Genomic DNA, 26,180 nt, shown 5'->3' with positions numbered 1-26,180 from the left:
CAAATGGATGACATAAATGTTGACCAGCAATTGAAATGTAGTAATGTAATTTGTTTTAGCTGTGCTAACTTGCGATGGAGAGTGCTTTTAATTCCTAATAAATTGTTTACTTATAAGAAATTATTACTGTTGCACTAAATGCATCAGTGCCAGACACAGGCGGCTTTTAAGGCAGTGTTGGCTTCAGCAAAGCTTCAAAAAGGCTAAAAGAGCTTCCAAAAATTATCACAATGCAAATCATCACAATGCTTCAAATAGTGCAATGTTTTAAGCTCTTTTCAGAAACGTCCAAAAATGCTGAGCGGAAAAGAAAAAGGACATAACCACAAAAAATAAACAAACAAGTACATCATAATACCTGCAGCTCTTGTTGAAATTGGGTGTTGTTTTTCACAGTGCCTTGAATCTGCTTGTTGCTTTCAGGTGGTGTTTTGAATTTTAATGCTGGGGCCCTTCAATCATATGCGGTGAAGTATGATAATCTGATCCGACACTTGAAGAGGGAACACAGGCATTTCTTATCCATAGGAATCAATAAGAAACGGGTCAAGAATCATAACAAAACCGAGACATGAAGAGAAATATGGGATAACACAGGCTGTCATAACACTAAATATAGATAAGTCTATGATGCATTGACTGGATAGAACAAAAATAGTTCCTTATGTATGGGAAGTATAATTGCAGCATAAAAGTAGTAGCCGTTTTTATCAATAGGCTATTGTGGGAGTTTTTTCTGCTAAGTAAAAATTAGCACATCAAACACTTGCCTCAATAATTATTCCACTTTCATGACGTTATTAAAAAATGCCTTTTTTTCAAATCAATATCAAGGGTTGTTGAAATCTTTTCATTGTGTTTCAATGGAAAATTTAAATTTGGAAATTCTGCAAGGGTTTAACTAGAGCTTTCAGTGTCCTTTGTCAAGTGTTGCAGCTGGAAGAGAATCAAGCAGCTGTTTGACAGAACTGTTCTAGAGGTTGTAAATGAAGAGCAGTTCTATGTTGAGTGTTTATAGGGATATTAACTAAGGTTCCATTTTCTGTTTCTGTTTCTCCTGTCTTGATTAATAATACTTTGATTATTAATACTACTGTTCCAGTGCCTTTTAGAATAAGAGTCTAAGAATTTAAATCAAAAAATATATCTAGCATAAGAGAGCATTTGTAAAATGCAGAAAGTTCCACTGCTTCAGCACGAATGTCTCAGAAAACACAGTCGCCAACAAAACTGTAGCTGTGCTTGTTCCTAAGGCTGTTAAAACAAAATTTAAAAAAAACAAAAACACAATGGGATAATTAAAATTCAGTTCTGTAATTGAATAATCTATTCTTCTTTCGCTCTGACTTCCAACACGCATAATTGCAAGTGATTTTGTTTCAGGTCCAAAATACTCAAGTCCAAAATGTACTCCTTATGGGAGCTCCTCTCCCAGCAGCAGTAGTCTGGACTGCAGCTCATCCAAGGAAAAGTTGTAGTTCTAGATATTTGTTTCTTATCACAAATTTTGTGCAGCATATTGAATGGATTTCAGTTGTGTAAGGCAACTTCAGAATTCTGAACATTATTATATAATTTGTAATATTGGTATATTTTCAATAATACAAACGAGGCTGTAATGTACAAATATATATATATATATATATATATATATATATATATATATATATAAAGTTAGAGGAATAGATGGAGATTGTTGATTTATTGAATATTACACTGCAAGAGTTGTTGTTATTGTTGTTGTTATTATTAATAGTAGTAGTTGTCGTTGGCGCTGTTACAGCAGGAATGTGTTTATGATCCGTTCTCCTCATGTCCCCATTATCATTTTCTTTTGCACCGTTCATCAGTGCCGTGGTTTGTGGTTCAGTGGACAGATTCAGTTCAGCTTTAAATAAGCTGCCATTGCTTACATGAACGTACTTGATTTGATGCTCAAGTAATTTTTTAAAGCGCCAACCACGCTCTGATTTCTCCATTGCTTTAACTTATACATTTTCTCTCCTTAATGTACACAAAACATGCAACTGAATATTTTTAATTAGGCTCAAAGTTGAATCATTTGGTAGTGGTGGTTCATAATACTATATAGTTGTTTTGTATTTCCTTTGTAATGTTGAAATGTGAAATAGAATTGTAAGAAGACAATTTTCAATAAAATGCACATTGCAGTTATTAAATTAACAGTTGTCTATCATAGACTTCTGTTAGGACCCAAGGATTCTGATTTCCACCCACAACATAGTCAAGTTCAGATATTATCCTTGGATGGCTTTATGGTACTCTTCATACAGCAGCGCAACTGTCATGCTAATCCCTTCCTCATCTGTGCTTTGGACTAAGGTCACGTATAAGAGAGATTCAGTAAAGCAACAGAGAACTTGAGATGAGCCTGTTGAATAGTCCCGTCTGTCAGCTGTACCTGTCTACAGTCTGAAGGTCTAGTTGAATGGTGGAGGCGTCCTCAGTCTGAGAAGACTGCGACAGGTCAGGGTGCTGGAATCCATGTGTAGAGAGATTCAGTCCTCATATCACAACAGAAAAACCTCAAAGAGTTTCAAGTAGATGTTGTTAGTCTGAGCTTGGACCATTGTACTAAAATAAATAACATATAGCTGATTATTCCATTAACACTATGCGTGAAATTTGGCACAAAGTTATAAAATATGTCGAGACACACACATTAGTGTCTGCTATGTGAGCATCAGTTGGCTCTATAAATGTCTTTATTTTTTCATGAATTATAAACTGTTTCAAAGCAAATTACATATTTTACATGGAACTCTTGATCTGTCGTTTATCCTTATATCACAGAAATTCTGGTGATCACCTACCGAAACCCTTGATTAGAGTTAGACAAACCAAACAAAAAATGCATATTTCTGTAAGACATATCTTATTTGAAAAACACATTACTTGTTAATGCGTTTGTGAAATCAGATCTGGCAAACATCAGCTTCAGTTGATGGGAAGTCTACAGTATAAAATGACCGTGGAAATGTACACCTTCTGCATACTTTTTAGACTTTATATTTTCCTCACATGATGTTGCAGCCCAGCTTCATGGCAATGCATATAAAAGTCCACTGGAAGATACTGTACAAGTGTTATGGTCCACTTGTTGGAAAAAAAAATTTTCTGAGATATTTTAAAGAATTCTGAAGTGGTACAGCTGTTCCTCTCAGAGTATTGTATTTTTTGTGTGTGTCAGTGGCTTTGGTCACGAGAAGGACAGACAACAAGTACAACAAACCGGTTTGCTTCACCACCTTGTAAAGAAAAACTCGTGTTACAGAAACCAGAACCAGAACCATAACTCTCAACTCTATCTTTGTGTGCTGCGTTAAGTTGCTAGGTAGTGACGTTGCACAATTCCAGAAAATTTACAATAAAAGTCATACCTGCACGTGGTTTTCAGGCCTACAGACAAGGTACAACATGATGCTGACTACCATAGTGGACTCACAGGTCAGATATACACTTTGGTTGCTTCACAGTAGCATCAGTTGTTGATCAATAACCAAATTCTGATTAATGTTAACATCAGCCACGCCTCCTTCAGGCTGCAGGTTCCAGCGTCTGCTGTTTTTGGATCTGTTAAGCTCCACCTCTGACTGCAGCAAGCAAGGACATCTCAATTTGTGCCAAGCTTACTTAGTTCATTGTACAATGATTCAAGTATACAGTAGTATGTGTGTGTCCGAGTGTGTGTTGGTGTGCGTTTGAACACTCTCATGATTAGTGTTCTCAGTGACTGGCTGGCTGATGGGGTTGATTTGTCCGACAGTGCTGTGTGTCAGGCAGGCTCAGCGTCCGCATTGGAGAACATGAGTGAAGGAGCAGATAATTGATAGTGACAAGGCGCTCCCAGCCTTAATTGCTGCTGGTGAATTAGATTACCTTTTCAAAGTGCCTTCATTAGCAGAGGGAGAGCCATACCAATGGTCCCCTGATTGGCCTCATATTGTTTTGCTGTGAACCTGCTCTGGCAGGGCACAAGAATGTGAGTGTATGTGTTTGTAAGGATGTGTGTTTGTTTTGGTTGGTTTGAAATTACTCACTAATTTTCACGTACAGCTGTAGTTTGTGTAGGCATCCGTACACATTAAGCGCATCCAGTGTCAATAATGTCAAGTTGACGCATTTGTGACACATCAGTGACACATTCAGCAGCAAGTGTCTTTCTGTTTTTATGGGCCATTGACTGCTTAAAGGGTTAGCTCACCCAAATTACAAACAGGATATTTATCTCTGAGGTTTCTGCTGCCACCACAATACATTCTGGGTACAGGGAGATTTTCTTCTTTGTATAACAACTATTGTGATTGCTCAAACTATGGTCATTGCTTGATGCCTAGTGTGGTCTATGATCATTCATAGACCACACTAGGCATCAAGTACTGGTCCCAACGTAGAACCAGTTCCCAAATTCAAATTTCAGTCTTGATTTTGTTTGCTTGTGGTAGTTCAAATAAACAGTGTTCTGCAAAAACCTGATTTATATCCATCAGTGTGAGTCTGTGCCTATAGTCATCCTAGTTCAATTTCTGCGTGTCTTCTCGTTTCCTAATGGATTTGTTTTATTAAATCATGAGTCTAGCATTTTTCTTAGTTAACGTTCTCAGCCATTCGTGGGCTGCTTAATTGGTAGGTGAATAGCACAGATTGCGTGATTGTCTGGTAACAATACCCTGAATTTAGTTATGCTACAGAATGCTTTACAAGGATGGATGCTGTCATTATAGTAAAATAGCCTGAGTAAACCTCGCAGTATCCAAGAAACCACAAAATTGTGGAACCACAGATGTGCACTTAGGATGTGGGTGTGCTTAATTTATTTTACTGTGAAGTGTTTACCTTGATAGAGGGGCAGTGGCAGACAATGTACTCAGATCCTTTAATTACATAAAAGTACTATTACCACAGTGTAATACTCTGTTACACGTAAAAGTATTGGAGATTTTACTCAAGTGACAGTATGTCATAATCAGGAAGATGTAAAAATACACAATGCAAAGAAAAAGTTTCGTATTGCTTTTATACATTATATCATTAAATTAACATCGCTCATGCATTTATGTAAAAGCAGGATTTTACTGTTGTAGTCTGTTGAGGCCAAACCCATATTGAACTATTTTGTGTTGGACTGCAGCTAATGGCTATTTTCAATAAGGATTAATCTGCTGATTATGATCTCAATCAACTGAATATTTGATTTATAAAAATTTTGAAAACAGAAATGCCATCACAATTAAGCAGTCCAACATGTCACCTTCACAATGATTTTTCAACCAATAATACAAAAGGAAAAAGATTATTAAAGTAATTTAAAGGATAAGCAGCACATGTCACACTTGTGAAGCTGGAACCATGACATATTTTTGCAAGGAAATTCTGAAAATGTAAATAGCTGGCAATGCAGATTAAAATGAGCTTGTGATCTGTTTTCACTCTGCTCCTCAAAGAACTGAAGTGGGAAATAGTCGAGGACCAGAATTGACGAGCAGATCTGAAATCCAAGCAATACCCATCCCTATCGCTATGCTATGTATATGATTACACAGAAGAACTGTGTCTATAAAAACTCTTTACAATGATGTCTTTGTGGGAATGCAGTGAGGACCCAAGTGCAGATAAAGGCAGGAGAGGGAAGACGCACTTAGGAGACTTTAATATTTTGGCAATACAAAATGAACCACTGGCCCACACATGAGACTAGAGTTCTGTCACATCCGTGCAACCCAAATAAAACCCACTGGTACAGCCAACTATGGCAACCAAGCCCCACGTTACATCCCAGCCATGCAACTAATGCAATACTTTTCCTGTCTTTCTTGCTCCTAGTATCGGGCATTGCATGTGTAATACAGCAGTGACGTGGACACAAACAACTGGCACTTGCCAAAAGAGAAAGAGGTAACTGACCTGACCTGAGCTTGACCCTTTACAAAAAAAAAAATAAGGTCTTGCAGGTTCAGGGTAGGCAGCAGAACTGGAAATCTTACCACTATCTGCCAGTGGATGGCTCTGAATTGACAAACATCGGGCAACAGGTGAAGTGAAAGATGGTGAACTGTTGGCTAGCACTCATTTGTGGAAACCATTGTAGATGTGTGGACAGGAGACCTCCACAGTGTAGCTTCCCTTTCTGCTCCCAGTCAGAGGATCAACACCACAGAGGGTGCAGCAGTGTTTACTATAGACTGTTTGTGGGAAGACATAGTACTGTTCAATTTTGGTAAATGTGATTTGAATGCTTTATCAAACTTCACCAAATCTCTGTTGTATTGCACGAGAGTTCTGCTGAAGGTAGAAATCTAATTTATGTCTTTGTGTTTCACTAATGCTTCAGTACATTTGTCCAAAATCCTACTTCTGCTTCCATCTTCAATCAGACACTTGTTACTTTTCTGGCATTTAAGGGATTACAATCTTTACAAGACGTTTCAGCACATTCCAGCAGGCACTAAAACAATACCACCAACACGTTCTAACAATCAAACTCTGGCCTAACGTTCCAGATACTTTCTGTAATAATTACAAGAAATGTTTGAAAAATAATTATCAGTTTTCCTTCATTTATCTCAAAAGTCAATTTGTTTATTTTTTCTTTTGATTGTGATGAAAGTATTCTGATGCTTTACTTAACTAAAAGTAATAATGTCGCAATGTGAAAACAGTCCTTCAGTACATAAATGAAAGTACTGAAATTCAGAGGATCAGAGGGTAAATCTGTCTGGTTGTGAGATGACAAGTGGGAAAAGAAAAAAATAAAACACTAAGGTCTGCCACACGAATCTGTTTTCACCTTTTTGACTTTATTGATAATAAAAAAAAAGTGCTAATTTAGAATGAATGAAAACAGCTGGCAATTTCAGATTGTTACTTATGTTACTTATTAGATCTTAAACACTGAAATGAAGCCCACCTGTGCACAGTTTTTTGCAAGGGTCACAAACCACAAAGTTAAAACTAAACCAGTAAGGGACAGTTGGTTTGATTTAAAATATTTTATTTTTGAGCTACAAATCTATTTCTGAAAATTTCCAGTTATTTCCACTCAGAAATCTCTTTGGTAAATGTTACTTCTCTTGGGTGTTGGAGCTTTGCTGTACAGATGTACTAATCCAGATGTATATAGGACAGATATTTTCAAATTCTTCTGCTGAAGTAGAAAATTTAGTTCTGCTGACCGTAAGTGTGATTTAAAGACGTGTAGATATGAGTAGTAACTATTGTAGCCAATCCAGGTCCAACAGGGAAATAACACAAGTGTGAAATGGAAATCTGACTTTGTAAAAACAGTGAGAATGTACTTTTAGTCAGACATATTGTATCCAGCTTTGAAAAATCAGTTCCATAATCATAGATTCCAGACTTTTCGATGAGGAAGGAGATACAGGTGTCATTTTAGGAATTTCTAAGCAGATAATTGAATAGGAGAATCCTATTTAATGCAAAATTTTACTGAAAGTAGACCACTTTTAATAGCTAATAGCCAAAACAGTCACATTTGTATAGTTGAGTAAGAAGAAAAATAATCTTATAGTGTAGTGGAATGGAAGTACAGCAGAAAATGGAAATACTTACGTATACCAGTTGTACAAAATGTACTTAGTTACATTCCATAATCTTACTGTTGGGGCTTTACATCTACATTCTCCAGATGATGACATGTTTCCACCACCCTGCTGCCTGTAGAAAAATAAATACCCCCTAAACTAACTGAAGAAATGAACAAGACTTTGCTGAGAGCAAACATTGAAAGTAAAAAAGTTATCAGTGCATGTAGAGATGGTAACATGAGCATGTTCTAAAAAAAAACAAAAACAGTTTCTTCCCAGAACCAAAAGTCCAAAACCTTTCCCAACCTTTCCTGCCAGCACCAGTTTCAGCTTCAGCTGTCCTCCTACATCCCATTTCCATGTCTGTCTCTAGTCACTGCTCCATCACCAGCTCCCATTACCCCATCCCCAAAAACACACTGGCATCCTCATCTCTGTCTCATGCTTCATTCCCACCCCAGCCAGCCTGCAGCCCCCTGCCGAGTTAAATGGAGTGTGCCGGCATCAGGGGACTCGCGTGTGCTCAGTTCAGCTCAGCTCAGCTCAGCTCAGCTGGGCTGCCAGCATTATAAACTTAGTGTGTGATTATCGTCAGAGCCAGACTCCTCCACCCAGGATGCCTGCGCTGATGGGTACTATGTCACCGGGTACAGCCAGCCATGGAGCGAAGGGTGAGGTACCAAAGGAGGCACAAAACCAACACAAGGAAAGGGCATAAAGAGGGAAGAGAGATACTGTTGGTGGGGGAGATGAAAAAAGGTAACGGGGTTTGAGGGAGAAAGGATAAAAGAACATAGAGGAGGGGAAACAAGCAGAAGAGGAGCGAATCATCAAAGCAAGAAAAAGTCAAGCTGAGCAAGGAAAGACTGATGTACACCTATTGCAGCAGACAAAGACAAGGGAGGACACACAGGGAGTGATATAAAGAGGGAGAGCAGAAGAATAATGTGTCGGGAGAAGAAAGAGAGGCAGCAGGGAAATCAACAGAGGAGGGGAAAAAGACGGACAGACAGGGATGGTGGATGGAAAAGAAAGCCAAGGAGAGAAATTAGAGAGAAATTTTTCAACCGAGTGATGTGTGCTGTGATTGTTTTCTCTCCTCCTCTCTCTCTCTTCCTCTCTCTCTGTCTCACTCTAAACGGTCGGGATGTGGCCTGTATCTGCCGGCAAGAAGGAACTCAATTTGGGACAATTTACTCGGCAGTCTCAGCCCTGATGCACCTCAGGGACAGAGAATAGAGAGAATGAAAGTGAAGGAAGATAGAATCAGCAAGCCACACACACATACAGACCCACACACACACACACGTACTCTCTCACACACACACACACACACACACACACACACACACACACACACACAATGTGCGCCTTGCACACAATTGCCGCCGAGTAGATTTCACTTAGTTAGTTCTAACTCTCCCAGGCGGTCAATACGATTGAGTTTATAAGGCTTGGAAATGAAAAGCCCAGGATAAGGTTAGATAAACTGTGTGCTATTTGATTTCTACCCACCTCTCGCAGAAAAACCCACACAAGACAGATGGCTAGAGGGGATAAGCTGAAATCATGTTGTGCAAAGGGTCATATGGGTGATTAAGGCTGAATACGTTATGTGTTTTGACCCTTAGTCTGCCCCATCATTGGTTTCTGCGTATTGATGAATACACTGTATGATTTTCCAAATGCATCTGTTTGCATTCATATCATGCCCTGTAGTTGAGAGGGCACACTATTTCTACCGATTCTGGAATAAAATGCTGTCAACTAAGCAAATGCTACATCTAACCGTGTGTCCTCAAAGTTTGGTCTTTCAAACCTAACTGCAAAATTGTGTTTCTGTGCTGGCAGGTTGGCAGCCTGGTGGGTCTGTACACCCTGAGAGACAGCAGGGGGCGTCCTGACAGAGGCACCTTTGAGGACAGACTGGCGACTGCAGTAGGGGTGAGTGCTTCTAATCAATCAATCACTTGGACTTTAGTTGTGTTACATATTTCATGCAAAGGAATTGTAGCACACAGTGTATTAAAGAGCAAAAAGAATAAAACAGATTAACAATAATATCACTCCCACACACCCCAATTTTTCGTCATGTAGTAAGTGAAGGACGTAAAAAAATGTAAACTGAAGTTGGGAAATAATTGGTCCATTTAAGAAACTACCCCTTAAAATGAGCACATAAAGAGTGGATGAAGCTGCCGGCTGATGGCAAAAGAAGCCGCTCTGAATTTTTTTTCTCTTTTCTGGCATGACTTGTACTGTCTGTAACACAGCGGGAAATAGATTTGTAACTACAGCAAATCAGAGCGTTCAGCTACTTAGATGTGACTGTTTGATACATTTAACATGGCCACGTCAAGGTGAATTCACACTCTGGCATCAGCTCTGATTTCACCCAGCATGTATATGCAAATGAAAGTTCATTTGGCTGGTGTTGCTGTTTTAATCAGGGTCTAGTGTTGATTAGCACGAAGGATGCAAAAAAGAAGCAGAGCCATGTGGTGAGTAATAGCTAAAAGTTGTTTACCTTGCTGATGTCGCTCGTGTGCCTGTTCGACCCAGTATCATTTTGTGCCCTCCCTCCCCTCCCCTCCCTCCCTCACCACCTTCAGCAAGCCGTTCTGCATCACCCTCAGAGCACACAATGCAGCCTCCTCACTGGGCTTCCGTTGCCGGGAAACGGTTACCCACGGAGACATCCCATGACAGCACAGGGCGAAAGAGGCGGGATGAGAGGAAGGGTCAGAGATGTGGCTTTGGCCCTGTCTCTTCTCCAGGGTGCAGCAGACCTCTGGCCCTTCCTCAGCACACTGCCCCTTCAATCAGACACATAAGAAAAAACAAAAAAATAAACACAAAGCGCAACTCCACTCGCACACACAGACACGCAAGCGAAATAAATGGACAGAAAGTAAAGGACAGAAAAAGATTCCAAACTTTCTGATTCAGAGTTATCATCTGAATCAGTGTGCGTGTGATTAATTGAAGTAATTTATGCGCAATCTCCAGTGACTCCATGTATGGTTCATGATTTCATTAAACTGTAACTTTAATTACTTTTCTACTGTCGTAACTTTAGGTGAAAATGAATTTGCACCCCCAAAATGTCCTACATATCGTAATGAGTCTTAGGTTTAATGGATTGCACAAATAATGTTTTGGGATAATGAACAATTGCATATTTAGACGTTGCCTCTCCCTGCCAGCAGCTGTTACATCCTTAAATGTCTTTCCATTAAGGTCTGCTTGTAGGGTGTGTTATTTTATGTGAATCAGTCTTTTTTAGCTTTGAGGCAAGAAAAATGCCACTAATATCACTTACTTTACTTTATTTAGGAGATAATGTCTTACTTCTTGCACCAATCAAACTAATAGAATTTACTCAAATTGCAGTTTTTAAACTGAAAACATTGATTATTATTGTTGGTTTATAGAAGACATTTATGTTGTTGTTGTGTTGTTATACCCAATTACAGTATGTTAGCTATTATAACTGGTTTTCTGCCAAAGCCTTAGCTGTAGTCCGTCCACCCACCTCTGACCAGGCTTCTGTCTATACAGACCTGTTTGCTGTTTATCCTCTTTGCATCACATGCTGTGTTTTTCATCGCATAGCTAGCAGGTTACGTCACAGAACTCACCAATTACTGCATCATACAGAGTTCAGTGGACTCCAAGAATGCATTAGTATTAGTTCATGTTACTTAAAGCGGCTTTTGAGGCAACAATAGTATTCTAGTTAGAGAAGCATGATAATACACCATTGCTGAGATCATACAGCCATTGAGGTGTTTTGTTACTTACCATAGTAATTACATTATTTAAATGAAAAACTAAGTCACTGGTGCATCATTGTGTAGCAAAGTTGTTATAAGGCTGCGTTTTCATGCGTTAGATTTACTTACCAAGTGTTGTTTTATTGCCAGTTCTTCGTTAGGTTTGAAAAATTTGTGAGTATTGAGTATGTTTAAAGTTTCCAGTAGCGCAATCATGTGCTCTGAGCCTTAGGAGAGATGTGCAAGTTACATCCTTTAAAGGCAGAATTAAAGGTTAGAAAACTTTCATTACTGCGATTTTGACATTTTTCCTGATAACAGCATAACAAACATCATTAAACCGCTCTGAAAATCACTTTTCAATCATACCACAAGTGCTTGAATGTTTAAGTCGCATGTTCTGATGAGAAGGTCAAACAATCGCTTGCCTTGCTTGATAAACGAGTCCTTTTAAAATATTATTTCGGTTTTAATTTAGCTCTTTTAAAAGAAACAATGTGCATAAATCACCATTCAGATACATCTAAATACACCAGTTAGCCAAAATGTTCATTTTCATCGGTAGTTCCATTACCTGATGTTCTTAGACATCCAACAGGAATAACAATAGAGCAATATGTATTGTAGTTAATCAGCCTACATTCTAAGTAAAGCATATAGAATACAGATAAAAAGCATGTACAGTTCATAAAATGAAGTTAAACACACTGAAAGACACATATATTATGAATAAAAGTTTAGGAAATGATTTTTTGATTATTTTTTGATGATATCTTAAAGCTGGAATGGGTAGGAATTTGTTTGCCATCACTGGAAAAATTCTATATTAAATTTTCCAGCATATTTTAATGTAGTGGTTGAGAGGAGTCTAGACATTTTCTCATCTTGGGTTAATGAGCAAATGTAAGCCTTCATTTTCAGGCTTACAGAAATGGGCCCAAACACCACATTTTCTCAATTTTGAACTTGCCAAACCAATATGAGACTACAATGTCTAACTTATTTAACTCTTCGGCTACATTTACTGAACGTTTACTAAGAGTTGGCTTTAAACTAATTCCGTCATATCAAAGAAGTCATCGTGTGGTGGCATTTTGTTAAATTGTGTCCACAAAGCCAAGTGTAAACTTTGCAAACTGCTGGTATCACACTGGAATATCGTGTAAAAATGGTAGGCTAACTTATCTACACTATGCTTCTCGATAGTGTGTGGGTTGCAGCCAGAAGCCCGTAAAATTCTATTTTTGGAAATCATGTAAATATGGATTGTTGCCCACTGGTCTCCAGAACATCTCCAAACTGTGTTAACAAAGGAAAACTTTTTTGCTTGGCATCATATGAGCAAAAGCACTGTAGATAGACTTTGTTCTACAGTTTCACATAGCAAATTCAACAAACGTTTTGTACTATATATATTAGAATGCACTGTATAAACACAGTTATGTACATCTCTGTAAAAGCCTCTGTTTGTCAAAATGCACTATTCTGATTAATAAAATGCATGTCTTTTGTACATGATGTCAAAATTATTGTCCCCAAAGTGTTCTAGATTGCTCAACTGATGGGAATTCTGATGACTTTTTAAGTTCATGCTAATTATACAGTAACTGTGTGATAAGAATCATCCTAATATGTTACATCCATGAAATTCTAGGATTCAAATAATGCATTAATGCTCTGTGTACTCAGAGACATCATGACAGTCTGAAGCTTTTGACGTTTACTAGATGATTTCATCAGTTAATCTGAGGATGTCAGAGGCCTGCAAGCATTCACTTTGATAAACAATTTCAGTGTTATTGAACATTGTCCATAGAGGAATATCTTTTTGTGAGATGAAGAAAGAATTCTTTATAATTTTTTCGTACATTTACTCTTTTAGGCAGACCTCATGTTTTATAATAATAGATTGTATAATAGTTGTGACCATTCTGTACTGACAAGTATACTGTAACTATATTAAGTAAAACAAGTCAAACTGAAATGCAGTATGTTTTCAGAATGACTGATTATGATGTGGAACCATAACAAACAAATACAATGCATTATAAAATGTATATGTATGTATGTATGTATATCACAGTCGTAGCAATTATCCAGGTCTTTATAAAGACAATGCATAGAAGGAGTTATTTCACCTTAAGTTATTACTGTGATTGTGTTCCATTAGAAGAGGAATATTCAGCAGTCTGTAGGAGTAAGACTCTGAGATTCACATGTGGAGAGCCGTTGCTAATATTTACAGCACTGACACAATAACAGACACACTCACAGAACGGAGGTCCGTGGTGGTTTCTCAGACGAGGAGGGGGTGTTGCCACCATGTAATCCTGACCGATGCAGCCCTCTGTCAGCACGGCAACAATCGGCTGTTGTATTAATTGCACTACTAATGACATAATTAGCAAGGCTGTGGAAAAACAGCTCAACATAAACATGCGAGAGTTCAGAGGCAAAGTACAGATAAGGACATAATGGGCACACGTGCATTTTCAATCAGCTAACATACAGTTTTCAGCCCATATACATGCACTGTTATGAAGCAAAACATGCACATAGACTTTAGGGTAGACACAATTATATATATCATATAGACACGCAGACATCTTTTTCACACACACACACACACAAACACACACACACACACGCATATGGCTGCAGTGTGACAAAACTGTAATATCATCTGACGGTTTTCTCTTCTATCTTCCTCTGTAGCTTGTTTATTTGAATCCCTACCTCCCTCAATGACTCTCGTTCTTCTTGTCCTAACTATCATAGCTCTTGCAGTTTCATTCTCAAACACACAGACATGTCTCTGACTGAACTGCACACTGACCTTTTAATAAATGTCTCAGATACTAACCCCCTGCCAGCTTCTGACATACACACATTGGTCCCTGCTGGTGTATTACACACTTAACACACACATACAGAAAACCACTGGTCTCAGTATGTCCCTATCTTGTGACGTGCTGTTTTGAAAATGTTTTTTTCTTCTCTGTCCTAATGTCTGTCTGGTTATTCTAAGCTGCAGATGAACCTTATTGATACAACCACTTAAGCTGACAGCAACAAGGCTCTCTGCACAGAGAGAAGTCAAAGACATACGTAGAAAAACCAGTGGGACGTTTTCATTATATAAGCTGAATAACTAACTAAAGTTATATAAGAAAAAATGTTTTTTTATATCAGAAAAGAAGATGTGATGGTGAGTAGTCAAGGTCAGGTCAGCTTTTAAAATAAATGAAATAATATAAAGCCTTTACCTTTCAACTAGTCAAATGATCAAACATGATCCACCTCATTGTGAGTAATGCTTTTCTAACCAGTTATTAGTAGGTGAACTCATTTTTGGCACAAATATGCAAACATATATTGAAGCAGTTAGAGCTAAATTGAGCAGGCAAACCCACTTTGTACACATTTAGAATTTATTCCAGTGCAAACAAAATAGTGTTTTCCCACAGCACTAGCTAATGCTCAACCTCACTGTGACTGATTTGTAATATGCTGTATAATGTCTGCTCAATCCAAAAGCTGCACATGCAAGTAAAGATGGTTATTTCACTGGCATTTATGATGGTACATATGGCTAAAAATGTGGTGGCTAATCTAAAATATTTGTAGAATTTGCATCATGTTTGATGTCTCGGTTTACCATATGCTGCACTGCATTTACTGTCCATTCTTTATGCATTCTGATGTGCCTTGTCCAAGACACATTCACTTCTTTTTGCCAAGAATGCATTTTAATGGCATTTTATATACAGTTAAAGTCAAGTGACTCCACATCTGTCAGTTGTGGCTCAGTATGATGATAATTAGTATACAAAGTCCCACTTTAATACTCACTATAGAGTAGGCTGTTTCTGTGGAATAGTTTAAGTATGCAATAGGGAATGATTTCAGGCACATTTTCAGCCACTTATTCATTTTGCATGCAATGAAAACATACATTGATATCCACAAAAACTGGTCAGTATAAACCTGTTCAGCTGAGGGAAAAAGGGCAGAGACTCACCTTAGTCATTCTAACTTGCTGGCCTTTGTGTCATGAACTGGTGTATATTATTTTACCGATATATTTACTGGCTTCGTTAACTCAGACTCATTTGACTTACAAATCGAGGTGAGACTGAAGCATACAAACTAATTCCTCCTCCAAGAATGGGAATTGTAGCTATTTTGGATTGATGTCAGCAGTTTATTTGTTTGTCTTTTTATTTATTTTTTGATTGATAAATGGGTGAACAGCAGATTTTAAGTTGTTTCTACACAGTCTAAAGCAACAAATCAAACAAGAAACCTTTTTTTTTCACAGCAGACAGTTTGGTTTGTCATGGAAGGGAGAGCACAGATGCTACTAATGACATCTGTCCCAGTAAAGCATGACACTGTGACAGTGAGCCAGCATCAATAATAACAAGACCCTGAAACTGATGCAGCTGAATGGAATTCAGCCATCATTAATTTTACTACTTACTTGTGCTTTCCTTGCTGGGAATGTTTGAATTTATTTCGTGAAGAGAGCCTATTCACCATTGCAGGTAGCAACATCTGCACTGTTTGACGTGAGTTGTGACCCTGCAGTCTTTTCCCATTAGCATCCTAATCTACAAAGCAAAAAGACCCGTCATATCACTCTTTTATGTAATGTCATTTTGGTTCATAATCAGGAAATAGTTTGGAAGCCTTGTTTAAATCAGACTTAATTCAGTACCGTTAGTTTTACATTTGAACTATGTTGTTTATCAGAAGATGGTATTTGAAAACCTGCTGTTTATTCGCTGCTCAGTGGGAGGCCTTCAGATGGGCATGAAGTGAAATTCTGACATTTGTTTGTGTGTCTGAATATATGTAATAGACAAAATCTGAAATTAAAAATTGAATCCTCCCTTCCTCTAAAGTCATTCAGGCTTATGCAGGTCATTACTTTTGTTGAATTGATTACATTCTTTTATTTTTGTTATGTCTGTTTTATGCTTTTGTTTAATTTTGTAACTAATGTAAGCTTCATATATGAGCCTGATCAGTGTAAAACAGGTGGTGAGCTAGAAAGCATTGTTAAGCTAGTTTATACTTCCTAACTTCCATCTTCATCCTACAGATGCTCTCTCTCTCTCTCTCTCTCCCCCCTCTCTCCCACCCACTCACTCTTCCATCCACATAGCACAGAAAAAACATTTGAATTTTCCCTCAATGCTTGCTCGCTGTTGAGGCATTTGTGTGTTTTTTTCCTCTTCTTATTTTTCTTTTCCTTTTTCTTTCTTTTTTCTTTTTTTTGACTATTTTTTTTTTTTTTTTTTTTTAAACTCGAGTCACATCCACAATCCCGCGGCCCTATAAGGAGCTTTCACGCTTTTTGGTTTGCTTTAGATGTTTAATACCCCCTCTCTTTTGTGTCAGGGAGCTGGAGAGGCGTTAAGAAGCGCTGATAAACCCCACTTAGATCCCTTCCTGGCCCGTCACCCTGGCCTGCCGGGCCGCTTTAGCAGGGAACTGATCTGTGACGGCCTGCCACTCAAACTGAGCACTTCTGAAGGCTGACACAATGGAGTGAGCAACACACCAGAGGGCCTGGGGGTGGGTGGGGAAGGGGGAAGGAGGGAGGGTGAGGCAGAGGAGGGAGAGGAGGCCAAGAGGTGCCCTGAAAGAAGGCTAGAGGAGGGGCCAGAGAGCATCTCCCTGTTATCTGCTCCCTCGCTTTCAGTTGATGCAGTTTCCCTCCTCCCTCTTCTTGCTGCTTGATACTGTAGAGCTCGCACTCTTTGACTGTCTTCTAGTCGGCGTTAACACGCACACACAAGCCCTCTCCTCAGTCGTTTGTCTCGCTGTGGTCAGGGCTATCAGTCTGGCAGCTAGAAATGAAACATTGAATGAAGAGGCAGAGAGTTGGTTGGCGTCTGGGGTGGGAGGGTTGAGGACCAGATAGGAATCAGCAGGGTGGTGCAGGGTCTGATGGCGATGGGTCACAATGGAGCATTCAACTGCTGCATGGCATAATAGGTCCAGCCAGGGCCAGGTCTGGGCCGACAGAGGATCAGGAACAGCACAGAGTTAAGATTGACAGGCAGAGGGGAGGGGTTAGGGTGGTGGTGGTGATAGTCGGTGGGGGGGGGGAAAGATGTGGCCACTGCTGCTGCCATTGCCATCACTTTCCCATGGGGCTGTGGGTGAGTAGTGAAGCCCAAAATGTCAGCGTTGATATCTGTGCAGCTCGGCTCGGCTATCACACTCCTGCAGCTGCCTGCCATCCACCACATCCACTCATTCATACAGAGACACGGGAGTATTATGTGCGCGCACACACACACACACACACACACACACACACACACACACACCCTCACACCCACGCTTTTCTTTCTATTTTGCTTCACCACCTTCCTCGTTCATTTACTTCAATTCTATAGAGCCATATTTGCACACACGCACACACGCGCACACACGCACACACGCACACACACACACACACACACACACACTGTTACTCCTTCCATCTTACTGTCTTTCTTCTCCTCCTCCTCCTGCACACATTCACATTGTGCCTTTGTCAGTTCTACCTCAGCTGTTCAATCATGCAAGTACTCCACTGCTCTCTTTTTTCCCTCTCGCTGTTGGAAAATGAATTTTCCAAACAAGCTTATTTTTCATAGTCTCGCCTTTGTCTTTTTTAACTGATCTCAAACCTTGTTCTCTCAGTGTGCCTCTCTCTTTCTGTTGAGCACTGCTTTTATTTTGAAGGGGGAAACGTCAGCTTCTTTTGTAGTCGATGCTGAAGTTGCACCAACTGACTTTGTATTGCAACATGTGTTGGGCAAGCTCAGAAGAGAGTTCTCCTCATGAAAAGTAGCTTTCTTTTTGGCGATATCATTTTTCATGCAGTTACACGTGACTTTATTTATGACCTTTTTTTTCCTTTTGTGTGTCTATCGGTGGTGTGTGTGGGTGTGTGTGTGTATGTGCTACCGATGTGTCACAGTTGGATGATGAATGCGCTGACAGGGGAGGGGTCAGTGTCACAGACAGTGTGGTCAATTGCCCCTCATCCCCCGAGTCTAACCTTGAGCAACACTCCCTAAAGAGTCTCAATCTGCCATTAAGGCTCATATGAACACGCACGCACGCACGCACGCACACACACACACTCTCTCTCTCTAGTGAGCATGTGCCATTAGTAGCTGGAAGGGCCTGGTTTGACAGAGAGCGATTAGCTCCCTATCGTGTGTATTGATCACTGTGTCCTGGCTGCTCCTCTAGAGGAGGGGCTGGAGGGGTATAACAAGGCAGTGGGGAGACACACACACACACACACACGCACACACACACACACACACACACACACACACACACACACATTTGCACTGACACTCTTGTTATCAGTGTGTATGTACATGTGTTGGGGACTCATTTGAGTGGATTGAGTTTAGGAACAGTTTCACTAATTGTTCTGATCGCTGTTACCGTACATGTTGGAAGACATCTTGAAGTTATGAAACAGGATGAGAGGATAAACTGAGCGCTACAGACCTGTAGGCTGTGTGAGATGTGAAAATGTTCTTGTGTTGGGGTGTAATAGTTAACTGACGTTAACTGCCTCACAATAACTGCGTCTACAGCGGCCTGCCAATTAAGCTGCACCACAAAATATTCAGTATCTTGAGTAGATGCATTTCCATCAGGGAGTTGTTCAGGGAGGTTAGTATCTCTGTCACTACAGGCTCACTTCTGTATAATAAAGGCCTTGTATTGGTAGACTTGTGAAAACATACAATCACACTGTGTACAACACACTTTAATATAGGACCATTGTGCAACTCAGTAGACATGGTCGTTGTATGACGAATGTCGCGTTTGTATTCATTGAAACTATCTATTGTGTCGCATCTAAGAAGTCTTGCTGGAATATTCTATCTGGATGCTGCTGCTTTGGGAAACTACATCATGATGAAAAAAACTCACCTTTTATTTAAAGGTAAAGTATCACTTATAATATTGCAGTCCAGAGGTCTGGAGGATTTTGTATGTACCACACTGTGGTGCTGTACAATATACTGCCTATAAACACCATTTAGGAAATGTAGTTTGAATTTGCTTTTTTTTTTTAATCCAAGTATCACATTGAGTTTATTATATTTAAAATCATCCTGAATTTACATAAATCAATAAGCTGTGCCTAAAATAAATGCTGATTTGATTACATTAGCAGATATATACACATATCACATCCTCTTCCTGTCTGAGGTCTTCTGTATTATAATAATAATAATACTAATAATAATCGCATGTAGTGTCCTTAGCTTTAACAGCTGTCTTCTTTGGGTAGTTTAGACGAGCTCCTAGCTTTTGTTAATTGAGTCTAATTGAAGAACATGAAGGGGGAATAAAGCCAGCAGGCTTTTAGGACATAAAAGACCGCAGCCGCCTCTCAATAGTATTTATTTTCAACCTCTTCCACTCTGATTTAAGTGTAAGAGGACAATGGTGGGCTGACAGTGATATGTGTGTTGGTGTGTGTGTGTGTGTGTGTGTCTGTGATCTGTTGTTTGATTTACTGCGCCCACCTTCACAAGGACCAGCCTCTTATCAGATCAAAGCTGCAAGCAGCGGCCTATGAAAGAAACTGTGTATGTGTGTGTGCCGCGGAGGACAGAGGTGTAGGTGAGGTGGGGGTGTTTTTGTTGCTTTTAACCCAGGACACCAGGACAATGGCACTGCAAAGCAGAGAGCAAGCGAGTATTCTTTGAACTAATGAAGAGGAAACCTTTTACTCTCCTCCATAAAGATGCCCAGTGCTCCCTGTGCTATGGATTTTCCCTCGCTTTCTGAGTAGAATGAAACCAAAGGGAACAAAATATTTTATCTGCTCCATGCCTTTCACTGTTTTTCTTTTATCCTCATAAATCCGCACTACTAGACAAAAAGCCATGTCAAGCAAAGCTGAAATTGAACATTATTAGAGTACATGAGCATCTTTTGGGTGGGCTAAGGTGTGGACACTACACTTATCAAAGTGAAATGAATTCTTTTTTCTGCCATCATAATAAAAGACGACAAACGAAAAGCAAGTTTACAACTGATGTCCAACTATTGAGGGATTTACAGAAATGTTATTTTTTTTTCTGTGGTTTGCAGGTACACTGGGTGCAGAGGCAGCACAGTCATTACAGAAACAAACGTGTTCCTCTGACCAGACTGGATCACAGTCCTGCTAACAGTAAGTTCTGACTAAAGCATTGTTGTGTTTTTTGACAGAAATACTTTAATTTTTACTGTGGCAGATATTTAAAATGGAACTTGGCAGCAGCTCAAGAGCTTACTAAGGAACAACTCAATTAAAAAGTAAATACACTCAAATATATGAAATAAAGTCGGTAAACATGTTTTCAGAAATGGGCATGTAACATTTAACTGTGTATTCATACTTCAATGGAAAATAGTAAAATTCGAAAATTAAATTTTTTTTTTAAATATAGTCTGGGGTATTTTGTGAAATTTTAAACAGGAAAATCTTGTTTCTTATCACCATAATTTTTCTGTAATGAGCAAATTTAAGTATTGCATATGTATATAATGGATTGAAGTTCATAACATCATTGACACCCTCCATAATAGTAAGTGATACAAAACTAAACTGAAACTGAGGGTCGTTACAGCTGTAGTACAGAGGAGCACAGAGAATACAAGAAAAACAGTTCTTACCAGAAATAACGCAACTCTTCTGTTTTTGGGAAAAAAATGTACCTCGGTGTATGATCCCTCAACCTCTATTAAGAAACTGATTCAGGAGGTAGTTTTTTTTAGCCTCTCTCCTCACTGCAGTGATGTAGAAGTGTCAGTCGACTGTGACATCATTACAGGGTGTGGTTACAGGTGATTCCATATGTTTTCATGCAGAACTGGAAGTTTATCTATCCCTCATTGTAAATACTGTAGTATTCTTCAGCTTGATATTAAGTTCTTGATATACATGCGTGTGAATTTAGCTGCATCAAGAAAGGTATACCCTTCTGACTGAAAAATGACTGAGAACTGTTGCTCGCAGTTAGGAAGCGCTAAGATTTTCAGGTTCTTCAAATGTCAATATTTACACTACCGTTCAAGAGTTTGGGGTCACTTAGAAATGTCCTTATGTTTGAAAGAAAAGCAGTTTTTTCAATTAAGATAGCAATGAATGCATGATACATCCAGTGTAGACATTGTTAATGTGGTAAATGACTATTCTAGCTGGAAACAGCTGATTTTTAATGGAATATCCCCATAGGGGTACAGAGGAACATTTCCAGCAACCATCACTCCTGTGTTCTAATGCTACATTGTGTTAGCTAATGGTGGTTAAAGGATAATTGATGATTAGAAAACCCTTGTACAGTTATGTTAGCACATGGATGTTTTCATGGAAAACATGGAATTGTCTGGGTGACCCTTAACTTTTGAACGGTAGTGTTTGAGAGTGAAAACTATTTAACAGAAAGAAAAAGGGAAAACTGGAGGCCAGTCCATCAGATCACTTGTATTTGAGATGCTTTCATATTTGTGCAGCCGTAACAGTTTTCATGGAAAACATGAAACTGTCTGAGTGACCCCAAAATTTGAACGGTAGTGTATATGTACAGCAAAACTAAAACAGAGAAAAAAATGTCACAAAAATGAATTCCTAGTGAATAAATTACCACATATTCAGAGCTTTGAAAATACTTGTGCTAAATACATTGTGGTTTTCACAGGTTTTGGATAGCTGCAGGCCAAGTGTAACTTAACAAATTAGTTTGCAATGTTCAAAACACAAACACTTCAGAAGTAATAACATAAGAGCTTTTTAGCACTTCCCCTTTCTTACCTGCTTCGATAAATCTTCAGTATTTATTTTCCTGTTGTATTTGCAGACTTTTATAAAGTAGGAGCAAGTGTAATTTATTATGTTAATGCAGTCCTCTTTAAAAATTGGCAGAGAAACATTTTACAAACCTATTGCGATCTGGAATACCATGTATTGGAGTCACGTTAATTCTTGTCAGCACTCATTTTACTCGCAAATCAGTCCATCTTATAATGTATTAGTTCGGATTTGTGAGGAAACATGTTGTTGCAGTTGTTGGTGTCATGATTGTGCACTGAGTGCTTAACAGAGCTACAGCAGAATTCACTTCTAAATAAACAGATTGCAATGGAAAAATTACCCATTAAGTACTTTACTTTAGCACTTAGACTTTAGATATTATACCAAGTAGATACTTGAGCATTATTTACTAGTCACTGGTCCTCACGCCACATTAGTCTTGTGCCATTGTATTTTTGCCTGATGATCACGTCTGTGCATTTAAGTTAAAAAAGCATATGACCTAATTTTGCAAAAAGGGTTTTTATAAAGATAACATTTCACATTCATGTCCACTGTTACAGCAATTAATTTTATTTTAAAATGTAACCACGTTTCCTCTATTATCCAAACCCTTTTCTGTCACACTATAAGTTCATTTAGTCCTTTTAAAGACGTGGAATCAGTCCCCCGATAAATGCACAGATATTTTATTTTAGATGTTATTTTAATGTCAAGTTGGGTTTAAGAACTGCTTTTGAAAGGATTTTGCTCTATAGTTACAGAAATTAGGTAAGATAAGATATACTTAACCTGAATGTTTTACCCATAGGTAAAGTGTGTATGTTTCTCTGATTTGTGTTTTGCTGTACTTGTATGTATGTATTTATGCAAGTGTTTACAACATATGCTTGTCAACATGCTGTCGAGTCATCATCGTGACCTTTATGACAGTCAACGTCTCTGATGAAACCAGTACCGCAGCTGAAGCTCTATAACGCCGGTTTAACATTTGCATCACATATTTGTATACCTGTAAGTCCACTCATACATACATGCATTATGTGTTATTATGTGTGGGTGTGTGGGGAAGTGGTGGCTGTGTTTGCAGTAGAGTGTACTGGCTCACGTCCTGCTGCAGTGTTCTCTCTCTCTCTCTCTTTGTGTATTATCATCCTCACAGCGTCGATCAGCCTCGGCGCTGACGGATGATGTAAAAGCAGAAGACAGAGAGAGAGAAAGAAACATGAAACGGCAAGAAGATGTCAGATGAACAATGCAGCTGTATGTTTATTTGCTTGAAGTTATGGAACAGAAAAAAAGCATTTTGGCCAACGTGAACTTTTTAAATTGAATGTTTCTTACAAGTATTTTCGGATTGATGCTGCCAATGTTCAATAAATTGTGCCAGGATTTAGTATCTCAAATATGATCAATTTCATGCCAAACACTGATTCTTGGCCGAATAGAAAAGCCTCATTATGGGATCCTTAACTCTGTTAAAGCACTTGGTACGATTTGTGATGTTATGATTGTTATAATGGTAAGCAAGATCTACAGTTTCGAAAAACGCAGAAAATAGCAGCTTAGCATTTATTTTGAAAGGGAAATGTTGAACGGGGGTTCATTCGTCATAATTCTTCTTGGAAAAAATGTAGGCAGTCAAACATGAGCATGTGGTGAGTAAGAAAAAAATAAGCAAATGTCACCACTTTGTCAGCAATGCTGCATCATTTTAAATCCCCCGTTTTCAGTTTTTATGTTTAGCTAACCTAATCATCTCCTAATCATCTCCTGCCTTCAGCTCCATTAGGAGTGCACAAACATCGGTGTAGTATAGATCCTTTCATTTTATATCATTATGCTCAGCACAGACCCTGTCAAAAGTATACTCAGTCTGTTTATATTTACACTATATATATATATATATATATATATACACACATATATATATTTTTTATTTTATTTATTTATTTTTTTCCCCGTTTATCAGTAGTTATTGTTTCACCTATTACCAAACAAAATACATTTATTTAAATATGTGCTACTGTGCGCTGTGCAGCTGCCTCTCTCTGTTTATAGTCTGTTCTGATTGGTCACATGCTAGGAGTCAAGACCTATCAACACTGCAGGATAAACACTGACAAGTTCATTTTGATCAAACATATGTTAAAAATAAGTAAAACAATGTGTTGCAGATTGTACTATTTAAAATTTTAATAACAAGATGTTCACATTCATAGCAAATTAATCAGTTTGGAATATTGGTTATTGATCTCCATGACTAATAATCAGTACTAATATCGCCTCGTTCTGTTGATCGGATTGAGTCGACTGCATTATGGGTCAGGACTACCGATCCCCAAGTCTGTTTGGGTTGGGTGTCTTCAATAGAAACCCATTTATTCATACATTCATTTATACATGTCAGGTTTAACACAAGCCTGAATGAATGCCTCTACATTAAAGCTGCAATACACCCAACTTCACTTCACTAATGTTGACATAGATTTTATCCACTGCTGTCTGTCCAATGTTGAGGAAGTGTACTGGAAACTGTAGGACTCTGAAACAATCGAACTCATAATTTTCCGGCCTATTATTTGTGTTTGCCACACTGATAGCACTCTGTGAAAAGGTTATACAACCAGAAGAAAATTTTCTAATTTATGTTTTACATGTACTAAGACATGCTCCCCAATCACAGTAATGCATGTGTAATTATTTGGTCAACAGGAATACTGAACCGTACAAAGTTGTGTACCAAATCAAACGGTTCAGGACCAAATTGCCTCTAATTAGTAATGCTTGAAATATATTCATACATGCTTGTGTGGAATGTTTTATTGCAGTCGGTTCAGAAAAGGCTAGTGTGATATTAATTAATTCGGCAATACATACAGTAAATTATGGAACAAGCCGATTCGTTTCTGTCATTGTGAGAGAGGGTTGGAGAGAAAGTGAATAGCATTGAGAGGGAGCGCTGAACTTGGGTGAAAAATGTAAAGAAAAGTGAGAGAAAGTGTGGCAGAATGTGTAACATGAAGTATATGGAGAGAAAGGTGCAGACCTTGATGAGCTGATGGCATGTCCACAGACAGCGAGCCAAGCTGTGCTACAGTAATGAGATGTTAATTCTATGCTAATGATATGGTAATCTGCCGGCGGTATTCCACCTCTGTGGAGGGGGTTCTGGAAGAGCTTTTTACCATTGGTTGGAGACCAAGGATGTCCTGAAGTCAGAGTTCAAGACAAGGAAAGAAGAACTACACGCACACATACACACATGATAGATCTGTGTGCTTGCAGGTTCCCAGAGGACGGAGTCTGCATCTGACAGGCAGCCTGAGGAGAATAAGAGTGACCAGTCCCTCACCTTCAATGACCCACTCTGGCCCATGCAGTGGGAGCTGGTGGGTGTAATTATGTGTGTGTATGTGTGTCTGTTCATTGGTCTCATGTGGAAGTCTCCCTTCTCTCCTCTGTTCTTGTGTTCATGTTGAAGGATGTTCCTCTGACAGGCATAAGTCAGGCAGGCTTTCATGTGTGACTGGAGAGAGAGAGACACAGCAGATAGAGAGATAGGGAGATCACGGAGACGGAAAGCGAGGAGAGAAAGGAGGTGAATGGGGTTGTCCATGTTGAACTGAGACAGATGTCGGAGATTGATGAGGCTCACAGCAACACTGACACACAACTGGGCTGCAACAACAAGACATGCTTATCCCTTCAGCAGAATCTTGTTCATGCTTTTCGGCCAATATTGTGGAGACCAAAAGGGGCAGAACAACCATGTGGTTCAGTATGACAATGTCATATTTAGGTTAGAGTACTAGCACAAAATGCCAGCTTCAGTACAGACTCTTTAGTAGCTGAATTTACAGGATTTTAGCCTAATAATAATCAGAAGTAAAACTCGGCCAGTGTAAATAGCCCTATATGAGCACTTTGATCAGAATTGTAATTCCATTAAGTGCTTGTATAATCCAAAGGATTAATTTATTTTCAGTCAGAGGAGCA

The 26,180-nt window shown here is 38.9% G+C and overlaps 1 protein-coding gene across 1 annotated transcript in view; it reads left to right on the top strand.

Moving 5' to 3' along the window:
• The window catches only part of LOC111564532 (proprotein convertase subtilisin/kexin type 4-like), a 207,130-nt gene that overhangs the window by 9,540 nt on the left and 171,410 nt on the right, over positions 1 to 26,180 (top strand). The window contains exons 4-6 of the mRNA XM_055013942.1: positions 9,417 to 9,509; positions 20,477 to 20,558; positions 25,470 to 25,573. Coding sequence (XP_054869917.1) covers positions 9,417 to 9,509; positions 20,477 to 20,558; positions 25,470 to 25,573 — 279 coding nt within the window. The remainder of the gene's footprint in view (positions 1 to 9,416; positions 9,510 to 20,476; positions 20,559 to 25,469; positions 25,574 to 26,180) is intronic.

The sequence above is a fragment of the Amphiprion ocellaris genome, chromosome 9 (genome assembly GCF_022539595.1).
Source record: "Amphiprion ocellaris isolate individual 3 ecotype Okinawa chromosome 9, ASM2253959v1, whole genome shotgun sequence".
Taxonomy (NCBI): domain Eukaryota; kingdom Metazoa; phylum Chordata; class Actinopteri; family Pomacentridae; genus Amphiprion; species Amphiprion ocellaris.
This window is presented reverse-complemented; position numbering and strand designations above follow the sequence as displayed.